General features: G+C 40.4%; 4 protein-coding genes across 4 annotated transcripts; 2 read left to right on the forward strand and 2 right to left on the reverse strand.

Moving 5' to 3' along the window:
• Positions 1 to 10,698: 10,698 nt before the first annotated feature.
• Positions 10,699 to 11,251, reverse strand: LOC115482823. Its single transcript, XM_030222996.1, has 2 exons — positions 11,166 to 11,251; positions 10,699 to 11,101 (listed from the first exon to the last, which is right to left on the reverse strand). The coding sequence occupies exons 1-2, from the start codon at positions 11,239 to 11,241 to the stop codon at positions 10,869 to 10,871; spliced, it is 309 nt and encodes a 102-aa protein (XP_030078856.1). The 5' UTR covers positions 11,242 to 11,251; the 3' UTR covers positions 10,699 to 10,868.
• Positions 11,252 to 12,074: 823 nt separating this feature from the next.
• Positions 12,075 to 16,121, forward strand: LOC111592796 (alpha-protein kinase 1). Its single transcript, XM_030224128.1, has 5 exons — positions 12,075 to 12,150; positions 13,907 to 14,554; positions 14,613 to 14,764; positions 14,823 to 14,922; positions 14,998 to 16,121. The coding sequence occupies exons 2-5, from the start codon at positions 13,981 to 13,983 to the stop codon at positions 15,774 to 15,776; spliced, it is 1,605 nt and encodes a 534-aa protein (XP_030079988.1). The 5' UTR covers positions 12,075 to 12,150; positions 13,907 to 13,980; the 3' UTR covers positions 15,777 to 16,121.
• Positions 16,122 to 17,292: 1,171 nt separating this feature from the next.
• LOC111592809 (E3 ubiquitin-protein ligase RNF185-like) lies at positions 17,293 to 17,613 on the forward strand. Its single transcript, XM_023305220.2, has one exon. It carries the CDS (start codon positions 17,293 to 17,295, stop codon positions 17,611 to 17,613), a length of 321 nt encoding a protein of 106 aa, XP_023160988.1.
• Positions 17,614 to 18,347: 734 nt separating this feature from the next.
• Positions 18,348 to 22,838, reverse strand: LOC111592807 (OTU domain-containing protein 5-B). Its single transcript, XM_023305218.2, has 8 exons — positions 21,947 to 22,838; positions 21,812 to 21,879; positions 20,667 to 21,219; positions 20,437 to 20,593; positions 19,725 to 19,927; positions 19,092 to 19,660; positions 18,809 to 19,029; positions 18,348 to 18,750 (listed from the first exon to the last, which is right to left on the reverse strand). The coding sequence occupies exons 1-8, from the start codon at positions 22,094 to 22,096 to the stop codon at positions 18,656 to 18,658; spliced, it is 2,016 nt and encodes a 671-aa protein (XP_023160986.2). The 5' UTR covers positions 22,097 to 22,838; the 3' UTR covers positions 18,348 to 18,655.
• Positions 22,839 to 23,341: the final 503 nt, after the last annotated feature.

Consider the following 23,341-nt stretch of genomic DNA (forward strand, 5'->3'; position numbering starts at 1 on the left):
CTCGCACACACACTCAATTCGGTTGGCCTCTATCGTTTGTTTAGAATTTTAGATTTTAGCGCGTTTTAGAATTTTATGAATGAATTTTGGCGTTGCCTCGTTGACTGCACCCCACAACCTCCCCCACACCACTGGACATGCCCCCTGTTGCGAGTCACTTTTAGTTTTTCGGCTAGTTTTCGTTGCCCATTTGTGAAGTGGGGGCGTTTCCCTTTTTTATTTTGTATTTTTGGCAACTCGTTCGCTTCGACCTTGTGCCGGCATTTTGGTCTCGTGCTTGGGCTTTGGCTGTGGCTTTGGCTCTGCTCCTGGTTCTGGCTCTGGCATTGGCATTGGCTCTGGCTTTGGGCTCTTGCATATGCATTTGCATTTGGCTTTTGCCTTGTTTTGAATTTTGCAGCTCCATTTTTTGATTGCTCCATTTTCGTGTTGCATTCGTCGTTGCACTTGGTAGCCCCCATGCGCCACAAAAAAACCCCAAAATGTGGAAAAGTTCTTTAAGAGTTGAAACACAGTTTGCACATAAATTCTTGCAATTTAAACTAAATTAGCAAATTGAAATATTCTCATTATAAAAATAAATATATTTATATATATATATATATATATATATGATTTAATATTTCGGCAAAATATATAAGATATATATAAGATATATGTAGTGTAGAGCTCTTTGGAGCCTTTCTTTTTAATATATATTATAAGTTTTAAAACTGTAAAATATATATTTAGTTATATAGTTATATATAATTATATGTACGGGGATTGTCTGCGAGAGTACACTCAAAATTTCCAAAAATGTTTATCCAATTGTACAGCAGCTGAAAAGATTTTTTGATGCCATCTAATAAGTATTAAAAGAATTTCAGATTTTTCAAGTGCCTCGCCCCAATGGCGTAGATATATGATTTTCCATACTATATATTTTCAGCCTTGGGTGGTTCGCCTGAGTAAATACTTCAAGTCTAGAGCTTCAACGGCAACGAAATGGCTTGTGTTCATGTGAACAGACAAGTAGTTGGACGAGATGAGAGCAATATACTATACTATGGATGAATGGATAAATGGATGGATGGATATCGCATTTCGAAGTTGCAAATTCGCAGATTGCTGGTCTGAGATATGATGGGTCTGATCAGATACGATACGAAATGAAAGATAGATATCGGATATATCAAAGAGCGGATATCGGATATCGAAGAGCGGATAGTGGAAAACAAAGCCTGAAAGAAAAATAAACTTAAAATTAAGAAAATATAATATGATTTTCAAAAATTAAAACAAAAATGATCTCATAAAATATTGCTGATTGAAAACTAGAGAATGGACATGACTCTTAAAGTAAGACCTCAACTTTACTTTGTTGTCCATGACAAAGTTGGCAATGAATAGGTAACCAAAATAAAAGATTATATGAAACAAAAGAAAAAAACATTTAAATTATTAATCAGAAAAGAAAGATTTAAGACTCCATTGTAAAAATTTGACTGCTTAAAAAGTATGCTACACAAATTTGAATAAGAATTGTTCAGCATTATGTACGGATTTTTACTAAATTTTTTAAAAGTTTCCTTAAGTCAATTATAAAAGTACATTGCGGTATGCAAAAAATAAATCAATTTTTGAATTTAATTACATGCAACTATGCATGTGGTTAGCTGTATGTGAACGGAAGTACATATGTACATATGTCTATATATCTGTCCATGTATATAATATACATAACCACAGGCAAGCCTTGCTGCGGCTCCTACTCCTATCACTGTGCATTTAGTAAGTGTTGGCGCCATGTTTTAATATACTCCATACACATGCATAAATTACATACAGACATGCACACACACACACCCGGTGCGCTGCAGTCACTTTAATAAGTTTGCTAGATTTGGATATACGCAGACAACAAATAGCTAATAAAAATCTACTGTGAAAAAACTGTTGCATTGCCGGTTCACAAAACAGACTAGCATAACGGAGAGCAACTGTGTAATAGAGCGAGATGGCGAGCGAGAGCGAGCGTCGTGCTGAGAGCCGAAACGAAATAAGCCGAGCACTAAACAAACGAGACAACAAACACAAAAGCGAAAGCGAGGAGTCGCACTTTCCAGCATAGTGCGTGACTGTCAACGGTTGCTATGTTCATATGTGTGTGTGCGTTCCTCTCTCTCTCGCTCTCTGTGTGTGCACTTTGGTAACGGCATTTTAAAGAGTTCGCATTTGCCTCTTGGCAAAACACATTTAGGCAACCGTATAGCATCCGCCTGCCGCGCCTATTGCTGTTCGCCTCTCTTCCCCACACTTCACTTGCAGCCTCATCATCGTCGTCGCCATCGTCATCGTCACCAAACTCTACACAATTTAGGCGACCGGTCATCGGCCCATTCAGCCGGCCGGCCGGCCGCTTGGTTCGTTTTTGCATTGCTCGCCATTATCGGACGCACTTTAAATCAGTTTACGTTATAACGTCAACAGCGACACTACGTCACTTTGCGGCCTTTGTCTGAGCACTTGTCTGTTGCGCGACTCTCTCTCTCACTCTCTCTCCGCCCAACGACGCGTTTTTACTTTTACGCGGCTAATTCTCAATTTCGGCGGCCGACTCAAACAACAGTTTGCTGTGCAATTTCCAATGAATTATCCCGTAATCATGTTAAACTAGTTCCAATTGCAAATATTCAAATCAAGTTGAGTAAGTCATCTTATTCTATATGACGTAAAGATTTCCATAGGTTAACCATTCCGGAAGTTAAATTTTTAATTTTTAGCTTTCAACAATAAAATATTTACAATTAACAATTTATGATTTGTTATATCTTTTGAGTGTTTACTTTTAATTGTTAAACCAATTTATTTAACTAAAAAAAATATTTAAAACATAATTATTAAGTAATAAATAATAAATATAATTATTTAATACTTGTGGTATAATTTTTATTTAGTTCTCATGAAAACAGTTTAATTCTTTATTTTATTTTGACTAAAAACTATTTTCAATCGCGATCAGTCGTTCGACCTGTAAAGACGTGAATTCGAACAGCCTTCGCTTAAGCTCTACTGCTGCAGAGTTCTAAAAATAGAACTTTGCGGTGCATTCTTCAACGCAACAGCAACAAAAACCGCACACGCAGCGTTTTCTTATCGCTTGCTTCCGCGTAACTCAATTGCTTTAATTGCAATTTACGAAATTTCGTCGCTTGGCGCGAGTGCGCCTGCACTCAAAAGCACAATCCGCGATGACATCTAATGTCAATAACCTCGCTACAGCTGTAAAGGTAAATGCAGAAATGCAAGCCCAGCTTAACGTTGTGATGGCAAATAGGCAAGCCTCCATCATGCCAATAAACTCAAAAATAGATATCGCCTCCGTGCAAGGCATCACTAACAACAAAAACACGAAACGTAAACAGCCAAATTCACCAAAAACCATCAAGAAAAGGCTCATCTTCGACGAACCAAGCACCAGCAATGCAGCATTAATATCAGAAAATCGATTTTCACTGCTCGTAGAAGAAGATGAAGACTACAGCGAATCACCTGTAGCTCCAGAAGCCCCAGTATTGACCGACCAGCAAACTACACCGAAACCTCGTCCGCCCCCCATATGGTGTCCAAACATCAAGTCTGTGGCCCTACTTCAACAGATAATAGATAAAGTAATTGATGCTAAATCATACGTAATTAAGCCAAAGAAGAATAACATAGGTGTATTAACCCAATGCAGTGAGGACTATCGCAGAGTTATAGACCACTTTACTAAGCTGGAATTGGAGTTCCACTGCTACCAGCTTAAGGAGGACAAACCATATAGAGTCGTGTTCAAAGGGCTTCACTCCAGCACTGATACAACACTAATTAAAAAGGAATTGGAAACCAAAGGCCACACAATTACAAATGTGCACAACCCACTGAGCCGTATGGACAAAACACCGCTAAATATATTTTTTGTTGACGTGGCTCAGGCCCCCAACAACAAAGAAATTTTGGACATTCGAGTTGTCTGCAGGCAACGCTGCACAGTGGAACTGCCAAGAAGATACAACGACCTGACACAATGCCATCGCTGTCAAGAATTTGGACACACACAACGCTACTGCCACAAAGCTCCCAGATGTGTGCGTTGCGCCGGGAAACACGCATCCAAAGACTGCACCCGCGAAAAGGACCAGGCACCAACTTGTGTGCACTGTGAGTTACAGCACCCAGCCAACTATAAGGGCTGCCAAGTATACAAGCGGTTGCGCAAATTGCAATCCCCAGCACAAAAAAGGAGTCCCACACAAACACCGTCTACGGGTCCGAGTACTGCTTCCGAAATTACAAGGCCCCGGAGCATTACCCAAGCCACGAGCTTTGCAACGCCTATTAGTGGTGTTTCTTACGCACAGGCCGCTAGAGGTGGACCGTCAAATAAGAATACCACAAGTGACACTTTGTTCACTGAAATGCTTCAGCAACAACAACGTCAGTTTGACGCAATTAATGCCGAGCTCAAAGCGATGCGAGAAGTACAATCCCAACAAGCAACCATGCTAAACAGTTTAATGGCCATCATAACCAAGCTTGCCTACAAATAATGGCTTTACGTGTGGGTATCTGGAACGCCAATGGCCTGAGAAACAAGACTCAGGAACTGGCTGCGTTTCTCTCACAAGAAAACATAGATATAATGTTAATAACAGAAACTCATGAGTGCCCCACTACACAAATTTTCGGATACGAACACTATCAGGCTCATGGTGAAGGAGCAAACTGCTTTGGTGGATCCTCAATCCTCATACGAGCAACAATACCGCATACACCTTTACTGCCAATTTGCAACGCAACAATGCAGGTCTCAGCCATCACCCTGCCTACGTCTATTGGAGCGATCGAAGTTGCGTCAATTTATCTTCCGCCAAACACTGGTCTGTGTGATCATCACATGGAACAGGTTCTAGGCCAAAGGTTGAATAAGACCCTCATCGGCGGCGACTGGAATGGATGGCACCCATTTTGGGGAAGCAATAGTGCGAATCGTCGCGGAGAAGTCATATTTGAGGCGATTCAAAACTTACAATTCAGCATATTGGCGACTGGAGCCCCCACCCGTTACCCAATTAATGGACACAGGCCCTCGGCAATCGACTTCGCTGTCTACAAAGGCATCTGTGACCGGCAATTGACCATTGAAGAATCCTTGGACCTATCCTCTGACCACCTGCCACTAATAGTCACAATCCACGCGCAGCCACAGCCCTTGCCCATTAGGAAACAACTACTGCCAGCAGGATCAGATTTAGGAGTCTTTAGGCGCGAGCTCCATTACTCTTTGCACATAGAAATGGAACTTAACACTCCTGAAGACGTGGACTACGCAGCAAACAAACTGCAGGAAGAAATAGTCAAAGCTGCGCACCAAGCCGCCCCACCATCTTGCCAAACAAGACAACAGTCTCCGTACAACATCCCCCTCACCTTGGAGGCCCAACACCTACTAATACACAAAAGATGGGCCAGGAGACGCTGGTTAAGATTACGCACGCCTGATGCCAAATCCATGTACAACGAAGCCACGAGGCATCTTAAAGCTGCTCTCGCCCTGCTTCAAAAGAGGTGTATCAGCGATGCGCTGGTACGAGCTGAATCGCCCACTGACGCAGAGTTTCAATTATGGAAATTTACAAGAAAGCTCAAACGGCAGCCAATACGACGTCATCCCATTCGGAGCATTTCTGGTTCCTGGCACATTGGAGACGAAGCTCAAGCTGAGGCTTTTGCAAACCACCTTCAAGACCAATTCACGCCGGTGATTACCGCAGAGGCCTCAGAAATCGAAGCAACAGAAGACATCGTTCTCTCGCCCCTCCCAGCTGAAGACCAGATAACTGGATGTACAAAAGAAGAGGTTCTTGAACACATCAGAAGAGTGAAGGCAAAAAAATCCCCTGGATATGATCTAATAAACGGCAGAGTCCTTAGAGCACTGCCTGACTCCACCATAGACTACATAACTATGGTGTACAACGCCATGCTCCGCATCCGGCACTTTCCAGCCTGCTGGAAGCGCGCCGTGATTGTGATGATTCCTAAGCCTGGCAAACCCGTGGGAGAAATTGAGTCGTACAGACCAATTAGCCTGTTGCCAGTACTCTCCAAAATATTCGAAAGAATATTTCTGGAACGAGTACTGACACATCTGGGACGCCAGGAGGCCATTCCAAACCATCAGTTTGGCTTCAGGAGACAGCATGGAACACCGGAACAGGTTCACAGAGTTGTGCACCATATCCTTGGAGCCTTTGAAGAAAAGATGTACTGCTCTGCCGTCTTTTTAGACATCAAACAGGCGTTTGATCGAGTTTGGCACCTGGGACTGCTGCAGAAAGTGAGGACCACCCTTCCAGCCCCATTTTTCGCGTTGCTATCCTCATACCTTATTGGAAGAACCTTCCAAGTGTCAAGGGGGCAAACAGTATCCTTGACTAGACCAATTATGGCTGGAGTACCACAGGGTAGTGTTCTAGGCCCAACACTTTATACTTTATTCACAGGAGATATGCCAACTCCCGAGCCAAATATAGGAAGTACAGATGCAGTACTCATAGCGACCTATGCAGATGACACCGCCATCTTATCACGTCACGTATCTGCGCAAGAAGCTTCAGACTCACTACAAAAATATCTGGACTCTTTCGGACGCTGGGCAAAACGGTGGTGTATCACCATTAATGCACAAAAGTCTGTACATACTACCTTCGCCACTAGAAGAGGAGATTGCCCAAGCGTTGCATTGGGGCCCACTATTCCCAAAGCCTCAAAAGTAAAGTACCTTGGTATCACTCTTGACAGAAGGCTGACTTTTAAAGCGCACATAAGTCAAGTAACCTCAAAATGCAAAAGCAAGCTAAAAACCCTCGACTGGATGCTGAGAGCTTCAAGCAAGTTGTCTTACAGCAGCAAGGCCGCCATCTACAAGGCAATAGTTGTCCCAACCTTCGTATATGGTATCTCTCTATGGGGCTCCTCGGCGAAGACTACAAGGAACAAAATTCAGACCCTGCAGAATAAAGCACTACGCAGATGGACTGGAGCCAGCTGGTTTGTAAGAAACTCAGTCTTACATAGGGATTTAGCAATTCCCACAGTTGCTGAACTCATTGGGCGACACAGTTCAAGATACGCGGACAGACTTGCAGCGCATCCTAACCATCTCGCAAGCAACCTGGCTATAAACAACAATAGGCGAAGACTGAAGAGATTGCATCCTCTAGACAATATTAGAACTAATTAAGATAGTAGCTACAAGTGCAGAATAATTGGCATATCTGCCCTCCCATTAGTTAAGGTTTAGAGCTAAATGCGCTATAGAGTCTAAGACAATAAGCTGCAACAAAATAAAGAAATAAAAACGAAAAAAAAAAAAAAAAAAAAAAAAAAAAAAAAAAAAAAAAAAAAAAAAAAAACTATTTTAGATATTTTTGTAAGAACTTTAACATTAACTTTTTGGATTAATATTTTATTCTTTTGAAATGATTTATTTTCTAATTTGGATTTTACATTATAATTATTATTATTGTTTTAAGTAAAAGATTTTTGTAGATTTTTTATAGTTATTTTTAAGTTTTATAAATTTTGTTTGTTTTTTTTTTTCGATTCCTTTAAATGAGTTTTTTATTTTTTTTTTATTTGAAGTTCTATGCAGTAAACTAATTTAAAGTAAAAACAAAAAATAAAAAATTAAGTAAAAATCATTTTCGAACTCGAGTTTATGGCGTTTCGAATAACGCACCCTGCAAAAATTATGATATCTCATTACTTTAATATAGTTAAAAAATAATAATGTGGCATTTTCCTACAATAAATAATATAAGTCAACTTATATAAAAATAAGAATAAATTGAATTTTGATTCGAGCTTTCTTCAAATCAAAGCTGTGCAAAACAAAGCAAAATGGTTTTAATTAAGGAAAATCAATTATGATAAATCTTATGTGAAAACTTAAAAATACTTAAAACAAAACATTTTCTTTCTCATATAACTTCTATTATATTTCAACTTTAAAAATATATGATACATAAAAGACAATATAAGTATGCAGAAATATTTGATAATGGGGCGTATGCGTAATTAAGCATGCGTAATTACGCATACGACCCATTACCAAATATTTCTGAATACTTACATTATCTTTTATGTATCATATATTGTTATATTTACTTCTTTCTAAACGGTTTCATAATGCTCCATGTCGACTTCAATATATAAAAAATAAGAAATATATGTTAATTCCCCTTTACTTCTTATAGAAGACACAATTAAATTGAATTTCTTGAAAAGTTTTTATCAAAGAAAATGTAAATATATTTAAATTTATTTATGTAATACTTATCTCACAAATAGCACAGATATTTATGAGAGCGCTTATAATGCGTTTGCATATTTACACATTACGCATACGCCCCCATTGGCAGTTGTGACCGCGTTTCCGGTGGCTAACAAACCTTCGCATGCGACTGTGTGTGTTTGTGTATTCGAGTGTGTGCCGGAGTGCATTTCACAGACGGGTCATGGCCACGGCCACGGCCACGGCCACGGCAACGACCATTGGCTTTTCGGTTTCAGCCTGCGCCTGGTTTCACTTTCACACACACAGACACATACACAGAGCAGAGCACAACACACGGAGCACAGCAGAGCACACGGAGCACACACACACACACACACACATACACATTGAGTGGCCGGGATAAACAACGCAATGGGCGCACGCGACTTGCACTCAGCCTCGTCTTGCCAAATGCCGGCAGCCGCAGCAGCTGCAGCCAACACGCCTCCTCCGCGCCCACGCACCACTTGACACCAGTTTTGCCTGCAAGCGTCATCCACTTGTAACACATTCGCATCGCATCGCATCCCATCACATCCCAGTTGTGGAGCCATGTTGACCAGCCCGCGGCGCGGGCGCGACTTGTTCGCTTGTTCACGACTACGACGACGATGTCGACGATGATGACGCAATGCACCCCACAGAGCAGAGCTGCACTTCCACTTCTCTTTTACTACCACTCTGTCCAACACACACACACACATGCATACGCGAGAGTTGCACTGCGATTTCCCCACTCTTCGTTCCCCCTGCTCTTGCACTGCTGGCACTGCTGGCACTGCGGCTCTCCGCATGAGTCAAAGTCGTGCGCTCTGGGGTTCTTACTGAATGCCGATTGCAGCCACCCCCAACCTCACACGACCCCCATTGCCACCATCGACATGTACCAAGTGCATTTACCTCCGCTTTGCATGCTGCAGACTGAGTGCTGCTGGGTGCAGCGACTCGCTTTGTGCTTTGTGGGCACGGAGTTTGTCGTTGATTCGTGTGCGTGGCCTGGTTTCGTCGATTGGCCTTGCATGCGGTTATTTCAGTGTCAGCAGCATCTTTGTTGTTGCCATCGATGCGATGCGAGGCGAGGCGAGGCGAGACGAGATGAGGCTTGGCATGCCTGTTACACCTACTCCCACTTCTGCTCCTGCTCCTTGGCCGCGCTTGACTTGCCTGTGCATGGCCCCATGCAAATCCTGCAGCATTTGCTTCCCTGTGCCCAGCTGCCCACACACTCGCATACGCATTGGCGGCTGGGCATGTTGCAGGCATTTTTGCTGCTTGATTAACGGTGCACGGTGCATGGCGCACGATGCAGGTCGCACGTTGCTATATGTCAAGGTAGTGACCCAGTTCTTAAGTGTTTCCCATTAAAGCGTCATATGCTGTTTGAGCTTTAAAGACGATTTGTTTAAAATTTGGTTTCTTATGCATTCAGCTTTAATCGCAGATTGATCATAAGTTCGATCATAGATTTTTGGTCTCTATCTTCGCCTATCTTAAAGCTCTTAATCTTTTGAGTTCTTCTCTTGTTCTGTCAGTTTCTATCATTTAGCTTTTAACAACCCAAAGAGAAGTTGAATCCCAATTTGAGTTTCTGTCTAACTCTCTCATAGAGTTAATTTAATTAAAAAGACTCAAAATAAATAAACAAATATTAAAATAAATTTTTTAAACTATTTTTAATTCCAATTGTTGACTAAAATTGCTATTAAAATTAAAAAATTCTTCAGAATTTTTTGTCTTAAAGTCAATAATGAAAACAAGTAAGAATATTTAAACCGGACGTATCCGACTGCAGAATACACGTTCACGGTCCGGTCACAGTCCGCATTTATAAATCTATATGTGAAGAAGGTGATACAGCTGCAAATTTTTAAGAATTTGTGATTTTACGATTTTTTGAAGGGGGAATTGTTCTGAATAAGCTATGAAATGTCGAGACACACGATTTCAGAATTGTGGAGCATACAGCTTTCCTGGTCAAATATTAATAAAATTAATTTTGTAATAATAAAATGGTAAGCTGCTCTTTTGTCAGTATTTTAATGTACGCTAATATGTCCATTATATATTTTTATTCATGGGCTCTCTATACGATACGGACGGACACTTTGTGAGCGAGTATAAAAATAATTAATCAAAATTCAAGATTTTTTGATTAAGTATTTCATATACGATTTGTCTAATAAACTTTTCTCAAACTGAATACTAAAAACTAAGAAATGTGTTTTACAATCAATGCTGATGGAGTGCATACATCATATGTGACATATATCTACATATATAATATATGTAAAATTTGTTTTTAATTTTCATTACAACAAGTTTGTAAGGCCCCATTTGTTAATATAGAAAATCAGTTGGCTTAGCCACAGCTCAAGATGAGAAAGAAGTTCCAACTGAGAAGTCCAAACTTCGTTCACTTTTACGTTTATCAATTGTATCTTTTATCTATGATCTATGTGTGCCTTATCTTAGCATCAATTTGACGAAGAACAAAGTTTTAATGCTAACCAAAGTACGTTTGGAGTAAAACTGAATTCAATTTGTCCGCACTGAGCTTGGGACTGGGATGTTTCTTCACACAGGTGCCACGGACTTTGCGATAGCCGAAGCGACAGACGCAAACTGGATTGTAGCAGTAATTTTCTGCCGGACAGTAACGACCGGCCGCACACTGGACCATCATGCAGCTGACCTCCTCATTGACGGCACAATGCACGCCCGCAACTTCATAGGGATCTGTGAACAGGTTGAGCCAATAAGAGCACTTAAGCCAGACTATAGGGAGCTCCCGACTATTCACCATTTTGTGGAGAGCTGAGCACAGGATTGAAACAGCCGAAAAGTGAGGGAAACAGAACGATTAACCAAACAGACATGACGTTACTGAGAACTGCATGATAACTTTGCAATATATGAAATTATTATAGTTCACTTAACGCTGGGTATAACTAATTAGCATGACTAATTCTGTCATGCGATTCACTATCAGATTATAACTGAAACTTAAAAGAGTCTAGAAATAAATTTAGTAACTTATTATATACAAAAGAGACTTACAAAAATAAAGGTGTGACACGTGTAAGCATGTCTCTAATTAACTAATAAGAAATGATTGCCAAGTAATTAATCTAATAATGAATTTTCTATAATCTATTTCGAACTGGTACTTGTTTTTATTTTTTTTTAATTAATTATTTATTTTTTATCCTTTTTGTAAGAAAAATCTCAACTAAAAATTTCACTTGATTGTTTTAGATAATTATTACCCTAATTAAAATATTTGCAAAAACTTGCATTTACTTACCTAAACAACACGTACATTTTTGAATATTAACATATTAACTTCTAATTTAATTGATTTCTATTTACAAATACAAGAATAAACCGTTAATTTTCACAATAACTTTAAGAGAGCAACTAGCTCTCGCTGACTCTCTCCCACGCGCTGCTTGGCCTATTCTCTCATGCTCCTAGCATTCACACAGACACACACGCATACACATGTATCGCAATGCCGGCACGAAGCTCGTACTTTTGTCTCGTGTTCAATACAACGCACACACATGCACGTGAATACGAGCAGCGCACAGGAGAAGTTGGAGTGTATAAGCGAGATGGCAGCGGGTCGGTCAGTAGCAAACTTGTGCCACACGCCGTTAGGTGGCCCTGTCGTGAATGCGGCAGCCGACACAGACGTAGACGCTGGTGTTGTATGGGTTGCATGACGTGGAGGCGCCATCATACTGCAGCAGTCGTAGTAGCTGCGACGACAGCGCATAACAACGGTAGTTGGGCGCCTACACTCCTTTTTACCCGGCCTAGCCAGGGCAACAATGCAAACGGTTTTTTCTCCTATTTTTGTATTTTTATATATGCCGTCGCGCGGGAATTCACGTCTGCTCGTCTCGTTAAGTGTTTTCAAGAGTGTGTTTGTGTGTGTGTGAGTGTTTGAGAGAACTGCAAACACGTAGCAACAACGGAACGAAAAAACGTAAAGCTACAATACAAATCGGGTGCACTTTCACATTGCTGTCCGGCCGATCGGCTGCTACGACGTCGTCAGCGCCAACGTCAACGTCAACGTTAACGTCAGCGTCAGCATCGGCTTTTCTTTGTGAGCGACGCGACGGGCGCCTTATTGCTGCCTGCTTCCTGCCTTTGATTTTTATTGTGTCACGCGTTCGCCGAAATCAAGAAAAAAAAAAAATATATATAAATAAAACAAAACTACGACACGGGTCTGAAGTGAAAGTCCATTTTACAACATATAATAAAGATGTCTCCGATGCATATTGTCTTACGACTGCTGCTCAAAAGTGAGCTGATATTTAAGTACACATGTATGTGTGTAGTTGTATTTCTGTGTTTGCGTTCCTCTCTCAATTAAACGCGACACTAATTTGCGTACTTAGTGAAAATCGATATGGCCAAAACTTGCCTTTTACGCGATGCTTTAGCTGACACTTTTCATCTAACGTTTTTTTTTTGTTGGTTTAGCACAGATTAACGGATTCTTGACTTTTTGCTGAATTTTGAGCAATTTATGCAAAATATTGTTATAAAATCACACACGCACACATACGTAAATGCAGGCACATGTACACTAACGGGACAACCCTAACCTAAACACAATGTGCCGACATACTGAAAGCGAACTGCCGCACAGTGGTATGAAATGTTGTAAATACGTGAAAAATATTAATATAAATATTGAGATAAATACGAAAAAAATTGTTTAAATTGAAAATTATGTACCCCAAAAATCTCTATTTCAATTTAATTCAGGATTGGAAATCATTTTATTTTGTATGGTTTAATACTAATCCAATTTATTTCAAAATATTTACTTTAATTTTAAAAATTATGCATTATATATTACATATATTATATTTCGTAATCATATTCATTTCAATATATCATAAATCTTAATCGCCTGTAGTAAATACCCCGCGACCCACTGTGCAGACTATTGCAGTTAGTGTTCGTGCTTTTGCTCGTATTGCGCGCAGGTTTGCCGCTCTTTTTGTTGCTTCTCACGCTGCCGGCATATCTATGTGTATATGTATATAGTCTATATATGCATGTATGTGTATGTGTATGTGCATGCATTTGTGGGTGCGCGTTTGAGCAGTCAAAATAATAACAGCGGCTGCGATTTCACTTTCCATTCAAAAACCCAGAGCCGGCCTAACCTTAAATTCTATGTCATGTTTTAATACTGCTGTATGATAAATGTTGGCACAAACCAGTCAGCAAAATATTTGGAATGTATGTCTCTACATTTATATGTATTGAAAACAAGTGCGGCCTATTATAATTTTAATGAGTTAATTCATACATGAATTTTTTAAATTTAATAATAATTAATAAAATAATATATTGTATTTTACAATTTGATAAAAAATTGTTTTGTAATATATATTAATTTGTATGGCTTAATGTACATCAGTTTATTTTTTTTCTATATCTTTCCATCCTACTTTATCTTAACATTAAGTTGGAAAACTTTTCAAACTACCCTCGTATTTCTTTTACTTGCAGTTGCTAACAATCCGACGTAAAACTAAGCTTCCAATCCGCCGTAAACCTTAAACGATCCACGCAACGAACGCACAATGAATTTCACACCCTTTGGCAACACTTTTCCGGGTCTGCCGCAGTTTACGACGACGACTTCGTCGCCGTTGGTGTCGACGGTAACTGCCGCTGTGGCCGTTGCCGATGCCGATGTGACTGCGGCCAACAACAATCCACAGCAACAGCAGCAGCAGCAAGAGCCTAGCGGCAGCGGCAATCGTTATCAGCAGCAACACCAGCAGCAGCAACAACAACAACAGCAGCAGGTGACAGCAGGCGTATCCATGACGCACTTTAGTCAACCGAGTAGCAGTGTCGCCGCAGCCGCCGGCAGCAAATTTCGCAGCGGACAGGAGGATGCGCTGCAAGGCGACAAATACAATGGGCATTTGGTGGCCACTGCCACACAACAGCAGCAGCAACAGCAACAACAACAACAACAACAGCAGCAGCAGCCGCAGTATGCGACTGTCTATACAGCGAGTGCCACGACGAGTGCAGTGGATGCCATGCAAGCGAGCGGCTCTGGACAACAGCAGCTGCAACAGCAACAAGTGGTGGCACCGCAAGAGCTGACACAGGATCTATGCAATGCCATATTGCAGCAACAAGGTAAGAAAAGTACCTAGAGCAACCTAACGCCTTTAATGCCTTTTCTTTGCATTTACAGTGCTACAGAATACCTCTTGGCAAACGATCACGCCCGGCACCACCGTCGCGGACTACCTCTCGCATCTTCCAGCCAATACGTTGCCACTCTCGCTGCACCACTTTCTCAAGTACTCCGCAGAGACCATCAAAAAGGAGAATCAGCAGAATGTGGTATCTATCTATAGTCATCTCTTGTCTAGACTGTATAACAAATCTATGCTACGAACAGGTGCTGCAGGTGCAGACGGGACCAGGCGCCGCCATTGGCATCAACACCATTGGCACCACAACAACCATAAGCATACCTCAGCAGGAGCAGCAGCCGCTGCATCAGCAACAGCAGCAGCAGCAACAGCAGCAACAGCAGCAGCAACAACAGCTGCAACAGCCACAACAACAACAACAACAACAGCAGCAGCAGGCAACACTGCAATTGCAGACACAGAACGTGGTAGCAAGTAGTTCGACCGCTGTTAGTGTCGCCAAGAAGAAGAAGCGCAAAAAGCGCTCCAAAGAGCGCAAGCCAAAGCTGCGTCCCGGCGAAATAAGAATGGGCACAGCCTTGGACGGTAGCCCACTTTATATGTGCCCCGAATGCCATGTGGCGTATCCGGAGCCGGAGCTGCTCGAGGTGCATCTGGTGGGGCATAATCTAGAGCGACGCTATGTGTGCGACATCTGTCAGGCCTCGCTCAAGCGGAAGGATCATCTGACACGGCACAAGCAATCGCATAATCCCGAACGGCCGTACATCTGCACCGTCTGCCTCAAAGCCTTTAAGCGCAAGGAGCAACTGAGCCTGCACTTTGTCATCCACTCGGGTGAGAAGCGGCATCAGTGCCAGGAGTGCGGCAAAGGCTTCTATCGCAAGGATCATCTGCGCAAGCACACCCGCTCTCACATAGCCCGGCGTGTCAAGGCTGAGCTGAACAGTCATGTGCGTCGAGAGAATGGCACCAGCATGTTGCAGCCGGTGGTAACAGCTGCTACAACTGCAGCCGTGCAGCATGCCAATCAGCAACAATTGCAGCTACAACAACAACAGCAACAGCAGCAACAACAACAGCAGCAGCAGCAGCAGCAACAACAACAACATCACATAGTCGTCAGCCAGCAGCAGCAACAACAACAACAGCAACAGACAACCGGCCAGCAGCAGCAACAGCAGCAAATGTTAAATTAGCCAAATGATTTTTGTAAAGTCAGTTAAATCAAAATTCAAAATCCATGCCACATATTTGATGTAACGTGCGGCATCTACACAAATTGACGCCGCACATACGAAATTCAAGTTCAAGCAATCAAAACCCTCTCGGTCCACGCAATTTAATTGACTCACACAAATCGGATATACGAATATCGTTTACGATATTCAGCAGATGCAATAGCTAAAATTGAATAGTTGTCTCTCTGAGGCACTATTCAACACTGTACAATTATTCCTAGGCAAACAAAGTGACACACAAAACTAGTCCTAATATTATATTTAGTGCTGTAAAACTGGGACCATAAACTTGATTGATTTATCTTACGAAATAAGAACTATTACAGTCAATTGGTCATAAATGAAAAATATTAAATTTCTATAATTGTTATTATATTATTAAAAATTATTATATTTTATGTAACTGAATAAGTAAAAATTGTAAATCCGAATTCTAAATATTTTATATTCAAGCGAAGACTGTAATTTATCCAATACTAAAGGTTTAAAAATGTACTGCTATGTTAAATTAAAATCATAATTTATATATTTAATCTTACACAACAATACCCAACTTGTTCCTATGGAACTTAAATGATATAGGTATATAAAATATACTATAAAAGCTTCTGTTAAATGTGACGATTAGTGAAGTTTGATGAAGATTATGTTCCTTAACGTTATACTTTGCCATCTACTTATACACGTGTCCAATAAGTTCCAAGATTTTTTTCAAATTACTGGGTATCTTTATGAGAGTTTATGTATTCAGGTAATTTCAAACAAGCTCAAGTTTGGGTCCCAGTTGTGCCGATCGCTAAATTCCATCGGCTCTTAGTTTAAGACAAATGTGCAAAGATATTATAATTTTATATGCGAATCGCGTATTTTAGTGAAATGTATTTTTGTATAAAGTGAAAATATGTACATAAATATATATTTAAAAAAATATGTTGCATGCAAATGCAGCAAACTATTTATGTACTCCTAATAATGAAACAAAGCGCAATTTAGATCTAAGAACGAATTAGATCTATGTGAATGTACTACGACTTTTGATAACACCGATTAAAAAATTTGTAAATACACATGAATTTTGTTTTCATATTTATTTATAAAAGCATATATTTGCCAATTCTTTTATATAAATTAATTTCTGCTTATAAATCTCAAGATGCCTCTGTAAAAATTGTCAGACGAAAGAAAATTCGGAAAAACGAAAACGTTTTATGGCGTACGTATAAGCCATAGGTGACATCGAAAGTGGATATTAGAAGGAAGCTATATTTAAACATATAAATACAAATCTTATTACGTTCTCGGAATTTTTAAAACTTATACAAAATTCAACGTAAAATTCATGGAAACCAAAAAAGAGGTTAAAGCAACGGATAATACCTCCCCATTTGACTGCAACATTTGTTTGGGTACTGCCAAGAATGCTGTGATCTGTGTGTGTGGCCATCTGTTCTGTTGGCCCTGCCTGCACCTCTGGATGCTGACTCCTTGCACCCTGCGTAGATGCTGTCCCGTGTGCCGATCACGGCTGAACATCACGAAAGTAATACCGCTGTATGGACGAAACAGTGAGGTACAGGCTGCCAACGGTGAAATGGCGCCGCGCCCTCTGCCACAGCGGTTGGAGCCGAGTCCGTCAAATGGATCGCTCTATTTCGGCTTCCTACTTGGCTTTCAAACATCACTCGGCTATGGCAGCTTTCCGATTGAGACTCTCGCATCCGCTCTGAATTTAAACGATGAGCAGGCGCTGTTTCTATTTTTCGGTCTCTTTTGCCTCGGCTGGCTGATGTTCTAACGGCGGAGAAATAAAATTCGAATAGACTTTTTGGAATATTCTTATTAATTTATGTATATATATGTATAGGTCCAACTTTATCATACAGCAGTTGTATTCACTAATAAAGTAAATTGTAATCAGACCGTAAAAGTGTTTTGTTTTGATTATTTTTTCATTAATATGGATCAAAAACTATATTGAGTCATTCGCTTTAATCTAGATCATCTTTTAATAAATTGTCAACATTTGCTTTCTTACTGTTAATTAATTTCGGTAAACTATATTTATTATGCACCATTTATTATATTCAATCAAGTAATCAGTATAATTATGATGTAATTATAATTAATTATTCATGTAGTTGGATGCGATTTGTGTATGTATATGTTTTATCATATTTACGTGCTGTTCTTTATGTATATATATACTGTATATGATCGATCTTTGCCTGCGTACAGCTTAAATTAAAATATTACAAAATATACGTTAAGTTCATTAAATATGTAGGCAATTAAGGAAGTTGGCGTTGAAATGGGCTAGAGCCGGGGCGGGGCGGGGTGGTCGTGTCAGCGCCAGGGGCGTTTACGGGGGATAACTACATCGCAGAGATTAGCAGATTCATTCAGTCAAGCCTTTATAAAAAAAAATATGCTTGCTTGATCTAATTAAAATCTGCGAGAACAATTTCATGTTTCATGTTTCATGTTTTCATTTCAATATATATATAAAGAGACATATGCATGTGTGTGCGTTTTTGTGTGGGTGTGTGTTTGTGTGTGTGTGTGTGAATGTTTGTGTGTGTATATGTATGTATGTGCCAATAGCTGCAAGGCGTCCAGGATGTTCAGTCCTTGGGGCACTTCCTCACTCATCAATTTTTAATACAAGTCGAGTCTTACAAAATGTTACTTTGTTCCTTTTGTTGTAAGTGTAGGCGAGTGTGTGTGGAGGGTGTTTATTTTTGGTTGATTTGTTGTGTTTCGTTTTCGTTGCGTAAAGAGAAATTTAATCACTGTACAAAAGAGCGACAGGGAACACTTTCGCTTCGCCAGGCCCTCACCTATGGGCCACACAAATATTTTCGCTTCTGATCATCCATATAATCGCGCGTCGACATTTGGATGGCTCGCTGCAGCATCTCGTTCTCATTGACTCCTGTAAGGAATTGAAAGTAAGTACCTGCTATAAATAATAATGCAATTTCTGCACAGACCGTCGTTAGCATAAGAAGCCTCCAGGAGCTCTTGGTAAAAGCTCGAGTAGCTTTGCTTGGGCGGCGATTTGGGTTCCACGCGTTTGGGTGGTGACTGTGATGACTGCTTGGAGGTGCATGGTTGCTGTTCCGCTTCTGGTGTACGTTCCCTAGCAACGGCAGGCACAGCTTCACGTTTCGGACTCTTACGTTGTGGCGTTTCATGTACATGGGTTTCCAGGCTGCAATGATTATTCAATGTGAGAGCAGTCGAGGGCAAGGTAAGGATTTAACTGCCACATACCTATTGCCTGGCTCGCGCACTTCGTGACGACGTTTCTTGCTGCTGCGCAGGTTGTTGCTGCGACGCTGTGATTTTGACAGTTTATTGGAGCGCTGCGCTGGGGCTGTGTTGGGCGAGGCATTACCTCCACAGTGACCCACAGAGCTGGTGCTGCTCATATCCGTCGCATCGCTCTCGTAACCGCCCAGTTCATTTACCTCGGGCGGCAACTTGTGTGCATATTGACCAAGTGTTTTAGGCGATAGCGTGTAAACCGTGGCTGGGCCATCGCCAATGCTGGAGCTGCTCATTGGGGCTGCTGTGTTGCTGTTGTTGTTACTACTGCCACCGCCGCCGCCACTACCTCCTCCGTCACTCGAGTACTTTGAAGGCGAGGCATCTGAGTCGGTTAGGGCCTCGGCTGAAGTCACTGTTGAAGATGTTGCCGAACCGGCGGCTGTATTGTTGTTGCGCGAACGCTGCATATTATCACGGCACCATTGCAAGTAGGACTCACGAGCAATTTGCTCCTCTATGGCCTCGTTGGTGGCTTCCCAGTCTGTTGTCTTCAGCTTGTCCTCAAACATAGTCTATGCAGAATATATATATTTATTTATTTGCATTTTGTTATTTATAGTCGGAGTTGGCACTCACCTGTTCAATTTCTAGCTGCTCGCTTAAACGCACTGCCTCCTTGGTCTGAAACTCGGGCTTGTAGCCAGCCAAGCCCAAGCCGACGCCTACGGTGGCATTGTACGGATCCAGTATGGCATTGTAGTGGGAGCCTCGTTGATAGGACAAACGCAACGGTGGATAGCCAGCCTGCGATTGCTCTGAGTTAAAGATGTTAATGGGTGCTGAAATTTATAGAAACGTAAAGGGCATTAGAAAAGAGGACCAAAAGATCCTAAGATCAAGTGCTATGGTAAATAGGAAAGTTACGATGCAAACTTATTAATGGTGGGTATGATTTGAAGTTTATTGAGAGTCAATATCTGAAGGGGGTAAATAATACATTCTCATATTAAAAAGAGCCACACGGTTCAATACATACGACGATATTGCTAGAAACTCTTCTGATATATTACATATTTAATACAGATAAAGAGCCTTAAACACTCTTAAAAGTAATAACTTATATTCTTCATTCAAAGCCGGAAATCAGACTTGTCTTGTGCTTATACATGTCGATATTTAAAGTACATCGATCATAAAAGTAAAGAAAACAGCTCACTGTGAAATACACCTCCTAAAACAATCAGTACACTTCACTTGGGCGCAAGCGACTACGCAATTTATGGAAAATTCATTTGAAAATTGACTGCTGATAATTTAGATAAAAAGAACACGAGACTTGATTACTCACTCGACTGATAACAGAAGACTTCGACGGTGCGACTGTAGATCTCGGATATGGCCTGTATCTCTATGTGATTGCCGTGTGCATCGCGGGCACGTTTGCGTTGAATATATCCATTGATGTCCTCGGTGACAAACTGACCAAAATACTCGCGATTCTCATGCTACAAGAAAAGCAGATAAAACATTAAAATAAATAAGCAAATTAGTGTATTAATATAGCTATTCATGTATTACTATGTAGTCCATTGTGTGCTGCCGTATGACATCGTGCATGCCCTCGTCGCCGTAAATCTGCAGAGATATGGATCGAAAGAGACAGGCACCATCTTCCTCTACGGGCTTTAGTTCGTAGCCACGCTTCTCCATACATTTGGCAAACTCTTCATCGCGCCGCTTCCACTCCTCCACTGAAATAGTGCGCTCCTTGGGTTGCAGATGCTCGTCGCCGCTATTGTAGCCAGAGAAAGTCTCTTCGACAGCTTTCAGCATATTCGCTGCCGCAGCGGCCGGTGTTATTTGAGTTTGCACTTTCGGCACATTGGCACAGCCCAAGCCCAGATGCTCCGGCGATTTGCGACCGACAGCTGTGGGAGTGCTGCTGTTGCCCGCTCCGGCAGCAACGCCCGCAGCTACTACTGCATGCGGACTGCTACATTTGCTGCTGACGCCCGCAACACCACTACCAACCACAGTCGGATGATTAAGATTCAGTTTCTCGCGCTCCAAACGATCCCGTTTATGATGATGTGCATGACCTTCATGATGCTCGCGACGCTTCGAACGGGAACTGTGATAGAGAAGAAATTGACAAGTATTAGATAATGAATGTCAAAGAACAGATCTGATTGAACATGATTTACCTGGTAAAAATAACAAGAATATAATCAATATAAAATATAAACAATATCCGTCTTTATAATGTTATATAAATATAGCTCTTTCTTCCTTAGCAATCTATGCAATAAATATAAACTTAATAAAATAATAAACATTCTCAAGAATATGTAAATAATGTAGCGATTTTAGGATACAAAACTCTGAAAGACACGGTTTTTCTTATATTTCTAATCTTATGTACAAAATCACTATTCAGAATTCATATTACTATACCATCTTCTCATATATAAATAGCTCTAACCTATCTTCTACGCAAGATGTTTTCATGCTAAAGAATCCATATAAAATATAACTTAATGATTTTCTTAAATATATATAACTTTGCTTCAAAACAAGAGCTTTGTGTGGAATCTAATATAACATCTCATATACAGTAGTTCTCCTCGCCAATAAATTTGTATAAGCCACGTCAAAAGCTGTCATAGACGAACATGAGAAGCCGAGAAATATACCCATAGGATTGACTGAACTTTAACACTTACCTTTTATGTGGACTGCAACGGTGTGTGCGTGTCAGCTCGTCGTAGACTTCGCCGCGTCGTTGTGGACTCTACGAACATTAACAAATTAAAATGTTAAATAATGTGGGTTAATATTAGAATGAATACAAAACACACCTGGCCATGGCCATCGATGACAACATTGCGATGTGATTGATTGACAACCGATTGTTCGACGACCACTACCTGTCCTGAGACGTGAGCCTCGGTGGCATCCGCATCGACAACGCGCTTGCCACTCGGCGCACTGACTGGCTTGATAGTCATGGTTTAGCTGCGACTGTGGCTGCGGCTGTCGTCTGTGAACTACCACGCAATAGTATAACGAGCAGCTCCAAACTAAATCTTCGAATGTGAAAGCTTAACACATGTGTGAATGGCAAATTTTGTTTAGCTGTTTGGCCAGCTCAGAATTAGATTTTCTTCTCCGTCTATATATATATATACATACATATATCTCTATATATATTTATAAATATATATATATACAAATATCTGTGTATGGGGCACTTTTACTGCAAGTTCTTTGTCCGTGTGGCAAAGGATTCCCTTGCTTTGACGCACGCACTTGTTCAATTCTCTTTTTTTTGTTTATATTATTGTTATTGTTGTTTTTGTTGTGGCTGCTGCTCCCAAAAAAAATTGATGTAGTAATTTATTTAGACGCACAACTATGAAATCATATACATAGCCAGAGTAAATGGTGAAAATTTTGTGATTTTCATTTGAATGTGTGTGTATGTGTGCATATGTGTAGTGTTTGCTCGCAATCGTCTTTGTCTCTTGCACTGTTGCAGAAACGATTAATAAAATACGTCGCTTAGTTGTATAATTGCGTACACTGCACTCTATATAAAAACACCAATATCATAGTTTATCACAATCTCTTGCACAGTTTGTTTTTTTTTTTGTTTTGTTTTTTTTTGTTGTTAGAAACGTAAAAGCCAGGATAGTCTGTTCGATTTTATTTACACCAATCACAAACTCGTCAGATGCGCACGTTCTGCTTCTTCTTGCTACTTTGGTGTTTTTTAGGCCATTTTAATAAGTCAGCTTGTCGCGACATACGGAGAACATCTGATAAAAATGTTGACCGCCAGTGTTGCCTTATTAGTTTTATTTAATTTAAATTTGTATCTATTATTACAACATGGTTTTGTTGATAAAAAAGCTACGATTACTTTGAATATAAAATTTTTTGTTTTGTAATAATATATTTTTTTTAATAATACCAAATTTTTTTAATTATACTAAAAATTTTTAAGTAGAATGCAGAGCATTAACAAGCTTTTAAACTTTCTGAAAATTATTTTATTCTATATTCATTATATTTATCCACAAATATTTAAACAAATGTATTTTTCTATATTTGCTGTCTAATACAAATTAGTATAATAAATCATCCAGATAACAGCTGAGCTAATATTGCCTAGCTTAAATTCTAGCATTATTTTAATTTGTTTTTCTGTAGTTAATTTAGTTAGTTTTTTTTTAAAGAAATTTTAAATGAGC

The sequence above is a fragment of the Drosophila hydei genome, unplaced genomic scaffold (genome assembly GCF_003285905.1).
Source record: "Drosophila hydei strain 15085-1641.00,03,60 unplaced genomic scaffold, DhydRS2 tig00000001-arrow-pilon, whole genome shotgun sequence".
Taxonomy (NCBI): domain Eukaryota; kingdom Metazoa; phylum Arthropoda; class Insecta; order Diptera; family Drosophilidae; genus Drosophila; species Drosophila hydei.

Coding starts and splice junctions, on each gene's coding strand:
- LOC115482823 (XM_030222996.1), bottom strand. CDS start 11,241: ATGTCTGTTTGGTTAATCGTTCTGTTTCCCTCACTTTTCGGCTGTTTC. Junction 11,102..11,165: donor GCTCAGCTCTCCACAAAATG/GTGAATAGTCGG, acceptor ACCTGTTCACAG/ATCCCTATGAAGTTGCGGGC.
- LOC111592796 (XM_030224128.1), top strand. CDS start 13,981: ATGAATTTCACACCCTTTGGCAACACTTTTCCGGGTCTGCCGCAGTTT. Junction 14,555..14,612: donor TGCCATATTGCAGCAACAAG/GTAAGAAAAGTA, acceptor TTGCATTTACAG/TGCTACAGAATACCTCTTGG. Junction 14,923..14,997: donor GCAGGAGCAGCAGCCGCTGC/ATCAGCAACAGC, acceptor AACAACAACAAC/AACAACAGCAGCAGCAGGCA.
- LOC111592809 (XM_023305220.2), top strand. CDS start 17,293: ATGCTGACTCCTTGCACCCTGCGTAGATGCTGTCCCGTGTGCCGATCA.
- LOC111592807 (XM_023305218.2), bottom strand. CDS start 22,096: ATGACTATCAAGCCAGTCAGTGCGCCGAGTGGCAAGCGCGTTGTCGAT. Junction 20,594..20,666: donor AGCACACAATGGACTACATA/GTAATACATGAA, acceptor CTTTTCTTGTAG/CATGAGAATCGCGAGTATTT. Junction 18,751..18,808: donor GGCTTCTTATGCTAACGACG/GTCTGTGCAGAA, acceptor AATTCCTTACAG/GAGTCAATGAGAACGAGATG.